This window comes from Equus caballus, chromosome 23 (genome assembly GCF_041296265.1).
Source record: "Equus caballus isolate H_3958 breed thoroughbred chromosome 23, TB-T2T, whole genome shotgun sequence".
NCBI lineage: Eukaryota > Metazoa > Chordata > Mammalia > Perissodactyla > Equidae > Equus > Equus caballus.
In genome coordinates, this window is record NC_091706.1 from 22,461,299 (window position 1) to 22,473,831 (window position 12,533).

Below are 12,533 nucleotides of genomic sequence, written 5' to 3' on the forward strand. Positions count from 1 at the left end.
CCTCAAAGCTGTGCAGAGGCAAGTGTACACCTGCCAGGCAAAGTGCACAGAGTATAGAATATCTGTTCTGACCAAGCAGGAGTATATGTTTGACCATATCCCTCTCCTCTGATAATAACTTTGGGCTTCCTGGATGCTCGGTAAATCCACGTAAGTGAAGGAATACAATTTCTTCACCTTAATCTTGACCTCACACTGAGTCCATCCTAGCAGTAATTGGGGGAGGTGTACTTACCTGGCATTCACCCTCATATGGGTAGTGATCATTTGATAAAATATTGAGGAACATAATGTCCCTCTTGAAGATATTCTTGTATTCACACCTTATCTGAGTGAGTAATTGAGGCAATCCATTGAGAGCCCCAGTATATTGGATCACTTTTCAAACTGTTCAGACACCTCCATCTGGGAACTGTTTCTCTCTATGCCTGTCAATATTAGATTAGCTTTATCCTTTTAGGGTTTCATGCAAAAGGAATCATACAGTGTATTTTTGTGTGGCTTTTTTTTTTCACTCAGGATAATGATTTTGAGATTCATCGTATAGTTGAATACCAGCAACGAAGGAACAGCCTCACACAGGGAGAAACAACTGCTTATGAAATCAAGGGAGACTCATTGTGCCCAACGAGTTCAGCTATATCTGAATCCAAATACATGTAATCATTCCAATTTCCAGGTTCCCGGACTTTCCCAGTAAATGTCCCAAATCTCATCTAATACACCTCCTCAAATTGGGGATCTAATAGTTCTTGTAATTTTTTGAAGAAATAATGTCCCAAACTTCCCAAAGTTGATGAAACAATGTTAATTTACACATCCAAGAAGCTTACTGGACTCCAAGTAGGATAAATACAAAGATATAGTTTTACCTGGACACATCATAGTCAAACTGTTGGAAGCCACACACAAAGAGAAAATCTTAAAAGAAGAAAGAGCAAAACAACTGAACATGTACAGGAGAGCATCAACGTAAATAATATCTAACTGCTCATCAGAGAAAAGAGACCCTAGAAGGCAGAGAAATGGCATATTCAAAATACTGAAAGAAAACATGGTAACGAAGAATTTTTTTATCCGGCAAGACTATCCACTAAGTATAAAGGTAAAATAAGGACATTCTTAAATTTAAAAAGACTGGAAGAATTTCTTGATATCAGAACTGAATTGTGAGAAATACTAAAGGAAATTCTTTGGGCTGGAGGAAAATGACATCAGACAGTACCTCGAATCAGCTGGAAGAAATTAAGAGAGCCAGAAGTAATAAATTTCTGGGTTTTAAAAAAAAATCTATAAATATATTTTCTCATTTCTTCTGTTAAATTCTTTAAAAGACACGAGATTGTACAAAGAAATAATTGTAACACTGTAGTATTGGTTTTGTAACATACATAGATATAATATATATAAAAATAATAGCACAAGAGGGGAAAGTAATAGAGTTACATTGGAGGAAACATTCCATATTTCATAGGAATTAAGTTAATATTCGTTTGAAATAGACCATAGTGAGTTAAAATGCATATTGGAATCCCTAGCACAGACACTAGGAAAATAGCTCAAAAACAGTAAAAAATATTCAATAGAGGAATTAAAATGATGTCCTGAAAGATTTATTTAGCACAAAAGAAGTTAATAAAGGAAGGACAGAGAACAAAGAAGCCTGAAGACATAGAAAACAAATAGCAAAATGGTAAATGTAACTCTGATCCTATCAATAACTGCACTAAATGTGAATGGTCTAAAAAAACCCATTAGAAGACAGAGATTGGGAAAATGAATAATAAAGCAAGATCCAACTCTATGTGATCTACAAAAGACACATCTTAGATTCAAAGACAAACAGACGTTGAAACTAGAAGGATGGAAAAGACATATCATACAAATAGTTACCAAAAGATTGCTAGAGGGTTGTATTAATACTGGACAATGTAGATTTTAAAACAAGAAATATTATTGGAAGCAAAGAGGCACATATGCAAATGACAAAATGTCCATACATCAGAAAGATATAAAAATTATCAATGCTTACAAATGTAACTACAGAGCTTCAAGATACGTGAAGTAAAACTTGACAGAAATGAAAGGAGAAAGAGACAATTCAACAACAATACTTGGAAATTTCAACTGCCTCCTGTCCATAATGGATTAAAAAGAGGAAAGACAATCAGCAAGGTTATAAAAGACTTGAACAGCACTATCAACCGAATTAAATTAAGTGACGTGTATAGATCACTGCACTCAATGACTACCAAATACACATTCTTTTCAATAGCACATGGAACATGCTCCAGGATAGACCGTGTACTCAGCCATAAAATAAATTCAACAGATTTAGCAAGAATGAAATAATATAAAATATGTTCTCCAACCACAATGGAATGTGAGCTATCAAGAATGGACTATATCTGGGATATCCACAAACATTTGGAACTTAAATGACACCCAGCTGAATAACACATGAGTCAAAGAATAAACTGGGAACAAAATTTGAAAGTACTTTGAAGTGAATGAAAATTTAAAAAATACAATATCAAAGTCTACGGGATGTGCCTAAAGCAGTACTTAGAGAGAAATTTATAGTATTAAACACCTATAGTGGAAGAGAGGAAAGTCTCAAATCAATAATTTAAGTTCCTACCCTAAGAAAGGAAAGAAAGGAAAATAAACCAAACTGAAAACAAGCAAAAGAAAGGAAATACAAAAGATTAGAACACATGCCTGTGAAATACAAAACACAAAGATCAATAAAACCAGAAATTGGCTGTTTACCAGATAAAGTTGACAATCCCTTAGCTAGCATCCCCAAGGAAGAGAGAAGATAGAATTTAAGAAAATCAGAAATTATAAAGGGCCACCCACAGAGAAATTAAAGGATCATAAGAGCATATTATGAACAACTTTATGCCACAAATTAGACAATTTATAAGATATTGGCAAATTCTTAGATCCAAATTTCCAAAACTGACTCAAACAGAAATAGAAAATCTCCATAGATCTGTAACCAACAGGAAAATTAAATTAGTAATTAAAACCCTTTCAGGGAAGAAAAGCCCAGATTCGGATGACTCAACTGGTGAATTCCATTGACTATTAATGGAGAAAATAATCCCAATCTCTCACCATCTATTTCAGAAAATATCGAAGGAGAGAGCTGGTCTCACATCATTCTATTAGGCCAGAGTTACCTTGATTTCAACGGCAAGTGAAGACATCACATGCAAAGACAAGACCACTATCCCTCATGAATATAAATGAAAAATCCTGAACGATGTGTTAGTGAGTGATGTCACCAAGATGGGGGAGTAGGAGATCTTAGCCTCTGTCCTCCCAGAAAGATCAACAATTAGACTGCTACCTACCCATGGTCAAAAAGAGTTCTGGGAGAGCTCTAAAGCCCCCTTAAGAAACTTTAGCAACATAGCAGAACAAAAAATGTGAGAATAACCACACATAAAGAGAAAGAAGAACAGCTTCATTTTGCCTGCATCACCCCGTCCTTTAAGCTGGCATTACTCAGTGCTAAGAGGGAACTCCTCAGCTAGAAAGAGCTCTCCTTTCAGGGAAAGAGAGAGCAGAGTGAACGACCAGCGTCCCAGCCTTTCAGGGCACACGTGAAGTACCCACTTTGGTTTCCCCCCACCCAGAGACCGGCAAAGCAGAGAGGTATAGAGATGGCGAGGGACAGGGAAGAAGAGCAGGGTTTACCAATATCGGGCACACAGCAGTAAAGACCACAGTTGTGTGACCTGTTCTATAGATAACTCCAACGTGGAAGGGCAAGGGGAACAGTGCACTAAGAGAGATACACAGCTCTGTGGGAGCAGGGGAGGAGCAGTCTCTGAACACGTTCCAGGAAAGGGGTCACCTTCCACGCCAAGATGAACTTTGCATGAATAAAGATTTAAGTGAGGACAGACTGAGAAGAGAGAAGAGGGGAAGGAGGTGTCGACCAAATTTCATCCACCTGCAATTTTACCTACTCACATTTTATCTACCACGGCAAGAAGTTAGTATCTAATATTTTAAAATTACTTTTAAATACAAGTATTCGCCTACCAGTTATATAAATGGAGGTAAACACAAGAACAGCTACGATAGAAATGGCTAAAGTGGTTTCCACGGGGAATGGAAGTGGGGGGATAGAAAGGACTGGGGTTGTGAGGTTGGGGAGGGCCCGTCACGCTTCTTTATAAAGCCTTCAGTACTATTTGGTTTTAAAGGCACAAGTATGGATTCCTTAGATAAATATTAATTTTTAAGTGTGCCTTAAAGAATGAGTAAGGTTTCTACAAGGAGAGGGAGGAGGTGGGTATTTCTAGCAGAGGAACCAACATTAACAGAGAGAGGCGGCAGGAGAGCAGAGGGAAGAGCAGGTAACCCATTAGGATGACTGTGGAACACACCTCCCTGCGTGGGGACACATGAGCTGGTGCTTGACTGCAGAAGGCCTTGGATAGAAGGGCGCGTGCGCGCGCAAACACACACACACACACACACACACACACAGGCACTCATGTGGTTGTTGGCAGGAAGGCCATCAAGGGTATTGGGCAAAGGGGTGATATGCTGAGAACTGAGCTTTAAGTACAGCAGTGGTTCTCACCTTGGAGATTAACTTCCTTAATGGCCTCCCAGCTACATTTTAGAAGCCTTGAAAATGGTACTCCATTGTGTCATTGTCATCCACCACAGTCACGCACCACGTAACAATATTAACGATGTTTCGGTCACTGATGGACCACGTATGTGACAGTGGTCCCATACGGGTAGCACCACATAGCCTAGGTGTGTAGTAGGCTCTACCACCTAGGTTTGTGTAAGTACACTGTGTGATGTTCACACAGCAATGAAATTGCCTAATGATGCATTTATCAAAACATCTCCCTTTCATTAAGTGATGTATGCCTGTACTGATTTTAGTCTTGTGAATGTTGAATAATGAATTCTTCATTTCAATTATTTGAGTCAGCCCCACTGGCTGAAGACGGTAAAGGCTGACTGAAGCAAAAAACTAAAATTTGTTATTCAACATTCACAAAACTCAATGAGTAAAGAAGAACTTTAAGTTCTATATCAGGGTTCATGTAAGGCAAAAACATTCTAAGGGAAAGATGGATTTGAGGACATATATGATGCTGAGTGTAAATGTCTGAGTACAAGCAAAAATTCCAGGGAGCATTTCAGACTTTCGAGGCAGTGGAATTGGTGAAACCAAAGTCAAGCTCTCCAAACAGTAAAGGGGGCCCGGGTAATATCTGGAGTACAGATGGAACAGGCAGAAAATTTCATTAATGTAATTGTATGATGTGATGAACGGACAGAGTTGGAAAATAGGATGGCAGGGGAGGGCCCAGGATGGATGGAGAGCTCAGCTGGGCTGGTGGAGGGAAGGGGCCATGGGCACACCCTCTGCATGTCCCCTCCCCCACCCTCTGAAACCCTTTGTGACTCTTGAGTGCTCTGTGATGCAGGCCTGGGATTATAGGCAAGTGCGGACACTCTCAGAGCTCAGTTGCCTCAGGCAGCCTTGCGATTCAGAAAATGGAGTTCAGTCAATGGAATGTTCTCTCATTTCTGAATAGCCATATTGAGTTGTTTTTGAGCATCTGCTCAACATTCTTAGATAGCGACCACAACCTCACCATCGTGTGTGGGTTGTGCTTGCTTCTTCTGTTCCTGTGCTTCCTGGTGGGGATTCCATCTTTACCAACCTTCTGGAAAACCAAAATCTACCAAAAGGTAAGGATCCCTGGGCAAGCCACCAACAGGGATTTTTTATTGTTGTTTCCATTTCTAGTCCCCCATTTTTAAATGAGTTGGTCCAGAGAGACTCCTAAGGTGGCAAGTCTGAATAGAGGATAGAACGTCATCCTTCTAGGGGAATAGGCCAGGCAGGACTAGGGCTTCAGCTGGGACTGTTTCCCATTTAAAACTCACAGACCATCTGGGTGTGGTGGAGGATTCCTGGATAAAATCCCATCAGTGACTTCACGGCCCTGCATTAGGTTATTTAGAGAGTTTGGGATCTGTGTAGGAGGACACTGTTCCCAACACTGGATCATGAGTCACGTTCCCATGTCGGGCGTCGTTCGACCAAACCGTCCTTTGTGTTGGGCAGATCAGGAGAGCAGTGCTGAGCCTCTGAGCAGACACTGGAGTGTGAGCTCTGTCCCAGGATACAGGGGCCTATCTGAGGAAGCACAGATGTGACTGTGGGCCTCAGAGTCTATGCCCTCCTTGAGCAGAGGACTTCTGACTGAGAAGATCAAGTGTGGACTCTAGCCAAAAATCCTCCTTCGAGTTTTTCAAAGAAGGAAAAATTGAAAGTATCTTATCACCTTTAGAAATTCAGAAAGGGAAAGAACACAAAGTGCTAGCAATAAAAATAGAGAGTGACATGAATCTTGGATGAATATCTGAGTTTCCTAGAGAGAGGAGCAAGACAACTAAGTCCTCGCTCCTCATTCTTTGCTTTTTGTTCTCAGCGTCAGGGCAGAGCCAAGAGGAGAAGAAAAGGTGGAACATCAAGTGGTAAGGTTCCAGCTATCCCACCTGAGCTCTCCAAGGGTGACCCTTCCTGTCCTCTCCATGAGGTCCCAGGTCCATGGTCTCTGAGGATGTCAGTCGCTCGATAGAGTCCCTCTCAGAAAAGAGAGGCCTCAGAGGAAAGGCTCATGGGAAGGTAGTCAGAACCCGAGACATTTCTCAGACTCCTGCTCTGCCCAGCTCTGGGCATGAAGCAGTGATGGGCCTGGACAATGGGTGTTGCCCAGTGCGTGGCCGTGGGAGACGTCAAGAGTCAGAACTTCTGTCTCCTGACCTTGAGAGACTGCGTTGACTTCCTGGATGATCAGACTCCTCTTTGAGGTAACCATTGACCTATGTTCCTCACATGGTGGTTTTGAACATCCCATGGGATAATGTATGTGACAGTGCTTTATAAACGAAGCAACAAACACATGTGAACCTTATTAATATTATCATTGACCGTTTGACCACATCTACTGATTCTTGGGGCTTTCAGAGTTAACATCCCGTTAATATCCCAAGGGTCTCCCCTAAAGGGACTCCTGTGTAACACCTATGCTTCTACCTTTATTACATGTTTAATTCACTCTTCTGATTTCCCAGGTTGGAGAAATTACCAGAGGGAAAGAGAGGAGAAAAGGAGGCTAATTTCTATTCTGAAAAGGTGACTAGTCTTTTCTTTCCTGATCCCTCTTTAACATGTTCTCTGCAATTCCAGGGATTCAGTACAGCCTGCAGTAGTCATGGGAGGGGTTTGCCATAGGAACGGGTATGTGAATGAAGGCCTTGGGGTGAGGGCTGCTGAGTGTATGGTGAAGTCATAGATGTGGGGCATTGTGAAGGGGCAGCAGGCTTCAGGTGGCCCCTCCCCTGACAGGCCAGCAGGTCCTCCTTTCCTTGTTCTGGTCCTGGCTACAGTTTTCTACTTCCTGTCTCCCGCAGGCCCCTAGGCCGGCCTCTCGATACCACCCGCTTTCGTCAACTATTATGCCCAGACCCCTCCTGTGAGGTGTGTAATAGCACAACTGCTGAGATCAATCGGCTCCTGGAGGACCTGGAAGATGATACCGCCTCTGTGTCCTCTATGGCTTCCACAGCTTCTGGGACTGAGTCATCATTCACTCTGTCCTCTGCCTTCTCAGAAGTCCCTCCAGGAGACCTAACACCATCCCCTCCACCTGACCCTTCCCCACCGCCCCCCTCCGTTCTCTCACCTAACCCGACGACACCCTTAGCTGGCTTTCTTTCACCCTCACCACCGGGTCACTCTATGCCACCAGAGCCTTCTCCTCCCTTGGAGTCCAAATTCCCAGCAGACCATTGCCCACCCCAACCCCTTGCCCTTCCCCCTCTCCCACCACATGACACCCAGGCAACGGGTCCTATTCTCCAACCAGAGACCACTCTGTCTCTGAATACGATCTTCTCTCTTGACCGCACCCTTTCCCAAGATATTAACCCCTCACCAAATTTGTCCCAGATAATCAATCCCACTGATTCACTGGCTTGTCATCACACACCACCAAGCCTGTCTGTCTCACCACCGACAGACCACCCTTTAACTGTGGCTCGATCTAAATCGGTTTCCATCTTACTGAAGTCTGTTCCAGAGAACTCATCTCCAGATAGCCCTGGCGGGTTGTCCACTTATGTCCCAACAATCAGAGGCACTGACCATTCAAGCCTGTCAATTTCAGAATTATCCTGGTGGCAAGCTTGTGCCAAAGACTTGTTCTTAGCACCTTCCACCTTGGCACCATGTGCTTTTAATCGAGAGTTTCTTGCTCTCCATTCTTCAGAGTCCTCTCTGGAGAGACACCCTACAGCTAACCTTATAGAGCGTGGTAACCTCTCATTTCTCAGCCCTCATGTCCTGGCACTCCTGGAGAGACAAGTCCGAAAGAGGAGTGATTTCCTGATGTGGAGGGAAAAGGAGAAGGAGAAGGGTTCTTTTCCAAAAAAACTTAGGCCAGACTACCCACTAAATCCTTCGCGGAAAATGCTAGAGTCAAATGCTGATGAGTGTGACTCAGCATTCTCCCTTCCTTTTTGGAGCAGTGCAGGCAAACCAAAGGAGCTGCACATGCATGGGCAGCCCCCATATCCTAAAATCTTGGAGGACCATTTACAGGAAAAATGTACGCAGCTCTTCTGGGGTCTCCCATCTCTGCACAGCGAGTCCTTGCCCTCTGCTATCCGTGACTCAAGTGACTGCACCACAATCTTCCTTTTCAATACCATCTCAAATGCCTCCATGGGCCAAGAATCCCCGGTACCTCTCCATCGCCCACCTCCATCCTTGCCTGAGATCCAGCCCCAACCCTTGCCTCAAACCCTGCCCCAATCCCAGCCCCTACCTCTCACTCAGGTCAAGTCCCAGGCCCACCTTAAATCCTCACTCCCAATCCTACCATCTGGTCCTCTACCCCAGAGAAGGATCTGTGGAGTGTGTCACCATAGACCCCGGGATGAATCAGAGTCTCTCACCTCATCTGAAATTCAACAACTGGAATGGAAAGTGTTGCAGAAGCAACAGGAAAGTTTGTGGGGTTCGCCCTCTGTAGTCCAAAGATCTCAGGAGGAATTTTGTCCTTCAGCTCCCAACTTCCCTTACCATCAGGCCTCCCAGGCCCATGCCTCCATCTCCACCCTTCCCGTAGAGTTTCCTCTCAGTGATGAGCTGAGGAAGAAACTGGAACATCACCTTCGAAAGAGGCTCATCCAACACCGGTGGGGCCTGCCCCGCAGGATCCGTGAGTGTCTGTCACTGATGATGCCTCCAAGAGATTTCTCAGAGATAGCTAAGTCAGAGAGCAATCGTGGACTCTCACGGATCTCGGTGAACAAAGATCTAAATGTTGGATTGAGCCAATCCAAAAGCTTCCATGACAGGGGTTCAGAACTGCTTCAGGGAGAGAAGGAGATGGGGAAGGATCAGGGGCATAGCCCAGAGAACGGCCCAAAAGCTCACCTGTTGAGTGACCCAGAGAGCTCTTCAGATAAGGATCCGGCATATGACTCTGAGAAAGACCTAAATAGTCACGTGGCAAGTCTGTCAGGGAAAAATTCAAGGGCCTTGGAGGAAAGTCTAGATCAGAAACAACTTGAAAATGTCCTCAAAGCACATTTGAGCAAGAAGTTTGAGGAAATCAGTGAGGCTCGGCTCCCTGGGACGGTGCGCAGTTCATGGCATGCTAGCAAGCAGACATTGCTGCTTTCTGACAAATCCCGCACCCAAATAACACAGAGGAGTCTGCCACCTTCAGTGGGTGGGGACTCCTCCCTGAATACCTTCCAGGAGCTTTGCTTCATTGATTCCAGTGCCCAACAGATGATGGAAACCCATATTAAAAGCTTTCGTCTGACGATGGAGTGGGGCCTTCCCTGCAGGGTCCTGGAATCCATACAGGCGTTTAAATTGGAAGATGCTGCATCCCAGTCCTTGCCCTATTTCTACTGCGCCCCCTCAAATAACCCAACTTTGGAAGTGGACTCCAAATCCAGGGGCTTCGAGCCCCATAGAGGAAGCTCTAAATCCGCTCTTCAAGAAAAAGCGGAAACAACAAATTCAGCCCTGGTCCTGGATCGTCTTTGCCCTGCTACTTCACCTATGGGCAGGCAGGGACAAGGGGTGCCGAGACAATCACCCTCTGGTATCAACCAAGAGATTGCAGAGGTTGTTCAGAGGAGTAAGGGTGCCAGGCAGACTCATCTGCCTGTCACCTGTGGCATCACAGGCAAAGCGAGTCAGAAATTTACTCAGCTAGGCAACAGATGCCCCCCAGAGCTGCCTGCAAGGCAAGCTGGTGCCAAACATGAGACAAAGGATGAGAGAGTGAGTCCCAGTGATAGAAGAGCAGGGCGACAGGACAAAAAGATGAAGTCGGAACCCTTTTCCGTGCACAACACGGCCAGGGACATATTCAGGGCCAAGGAGCTCAACGCTCTGCAGTCAAAAACTGGTAATGTGTTGACAACCAGCAAGCCAGGAAGCTCCCAAATGAGACGTGGGAATCACAGTAAAATAGAAATTACTGGGACCATTGAAAGCCCTGCACCAAAAAGACAAGCTCCCCAAGACCCGAAGTCATCGGATCTGAAGGAACATCTGTTGAGGGAATTAAAGTCGAAACTAGAGAAGAGGAATCAGAGCCAGGTCCAAGGCCAACACACTGACAGGTCCCCTGCCTCAGAGAGCTTGACTTACAAGGCCTCACTGACTCATGCCCACGGTGTCTCCCCTGGGGACATGGGAGCTTCCCAGGTGCTGCATGTCCATCTGGAGGACAGTGGGATCAGCAGGCAGCAGCGGCAGGAGCCTTGGGTCCCTAAGAAAGACCTAAAGAGGTACGAGGATAAGAAATTCCCACCAGCTACAATGAGAGTGAGCCCTCCGGGCCCCAACAAAGAAGAGCTTGGTGGAGGGGATGCAGGGTTGGGGACATCCCAACCTACCAGAAAGACTTTCGCTACTCAGATCACAGCATCAGAGGGGACGCTTGGGAGCAAGTCTTCCCACACCTCATCACAGAAGGCACAGCCTCCTCCTGAAAGTCTGCTCAGAAAAAAGATGAACCACATTTTTCAATGGCTTCGTCCTGGGACAAAGGGCAAGAACCAAGAACATCCCCAGGAAAAGGGCAGCCCCATATCATCTGCACAGAGCAGAGGCCTGGTTAAAGGGAGAGCTGCCGTTACTGGGACCACCACGGCTCAGAAGACCAGGACGGTCCCTGGGAAGTTCCCAGTGGAGAAACTGGGGCAGCGTTGTGCAGCAGAGGTCACCCGCCCTCAAGAGCCCCTTCCTTCCCTGAGGAAGTTTGTGAAAACTTGGCAGAAGGCCGAAGAACAGGCCCAGGCAGAGCCCGTCCAGGGGCATCCTTCCAACTACAGGGCTCCCTCCTGTAAAGTGCCAAACACTAAGTCCTGCCACCACGTAGAAGTTGTCTTTGCTGGCCAGAATTATCCTACATGTTCTAGACGGATCAGAGACCAGAACAGACACCCTCAGAAAGTCATGGCGTTTAAAGATCAGCTCTTGGATCAGAAGCGTCCCTTATCTGTGCCCCGCAGGGAGCATGTGCCCCATCCAAGCTCCACCTGCAGGCGTCAAGCCGGCCCAGGGGCCTCCAGCTGTTCTCACCACTGCTAAAGGCACTCTGTTTAGGGACCCGTCTCTATGTCAACAGAAAACGCTTTTCCAGCGTTTCGAGAGCGGAAAATTTCCCACCGCAAAATCATTCCTTCTTGTGGAGAATATTAATTCTCCCCAATAAATGATTCTCTAATAATAGTGATGTCTTTTCTGCGTCCTGTGTTGGGGGCATGGGTTTCAGGTAACTCAGGGCTTGTGCTTAGGGAAAAGGAGGAGTGAGTTCAGCTCTTACTGATTGCTTCCTCTGGCTTCTAAAAGGTCACCGGTGCTCTGGAGCTCTTGTTGACCAAGAGATCTCACGTGCCCCCAAAAGCCCACTTCCTCCCTGATGAAGTTTGAGGAGGTGGGCTCTGCCTCCTGCCTCTTCGCTTAGCCTTAACGAAAGTGTAGAGCAGCCCACACCTCCCGCTCACTGAATGTTTTACATCCTTCAGAGAGTAGGGAGGACAGGTGTTCTCTATCCGAAGAGGGTCAAGAATAGGTATGCAATTCATAAAACAACAATGAAGAAAAAACAGTGGCTTCATCATGATTTAGAGGTCAGTGACCAGAGGACCCCACAGGTGGGTGAACCCTGAATGGGATTTGGGGGGGTGGGGGAGGGTATTGCTGCAGTGGATCCTGGGCTGGTGGGGGAGGGGCTAGGAACAGCACAGACACGCCTTAAGAATCTGTCATGTGAGTCATATTAATGTGTTAGGGAAGAATACTTTAAACTTTACATTGAGGTTTCCCTACTGGAAAGGCACCTGGGGGAAGTGGTTCCCCTCTGTAGGTATTTCTTCAGACTGCCAAATGATGTTTTGTTGCGGAGCAACAGCATCCCTCAGCTGCCAGTAGTAACAAT

The 12,533-nt window shown here is 45.5% G+C and overlaps 1 protein-coding gene across 1 annotated transcript; it reads left to right on the plus strand.

The window, feature by feature from the left end:
- Positions 1 to 5,458: 5,458 nt before the first annotated feature.
- On the plus strand, positions 5,459 to 12,025 carry LOC138920277 (spermatogenesis-associated protein 31D4-like). The gene is made up of 5 exons (XM_070248116.1): positions 5,459 to 5,742; positions 6,489 to 6,534; positions 7,135 to 7,195; positions 7,474 to 9,922; positions 11,945 to 12,025. Exons 1-5 carry the CDS (start codon positions 5,545 to 5,547, stop codon positions 12,023 to 12,025), a joined length of 2,835 nt encoding a protein of 944 aa, XP_070104217.1. The 5' UTR covers positions 5,459 to 5,544.
- Positions 12,026 to 12,533: the final 508 nt, after the last annotated feature.

Excerpts from the sequence above, each read along its gene's own strand:
- LOC138920277 (XM_070248116.1), top strand. The coding sequence starts at position 5,545 with ATGGAGTTCAGTCAATGGAATGTTCTCTCATTTCTGAATAGCCATATT. Across the intron at positions 7,196-7,473 it reads CTAATTTCTATTCTGAAAAG|GCCCCTAGGCCGGCCTCTCG; the intron begins GTGACTAGTCTT and ends TGTCTCCCGCAG. Across the intron at positions 9,923-11,944 it reads AGTGGGGCCTTCCCTGCAGG|GTCACCGGTGCTCTGGAGCT; the intron begins GTCCTGGAATCC and ends GGCTTCTAAAAG.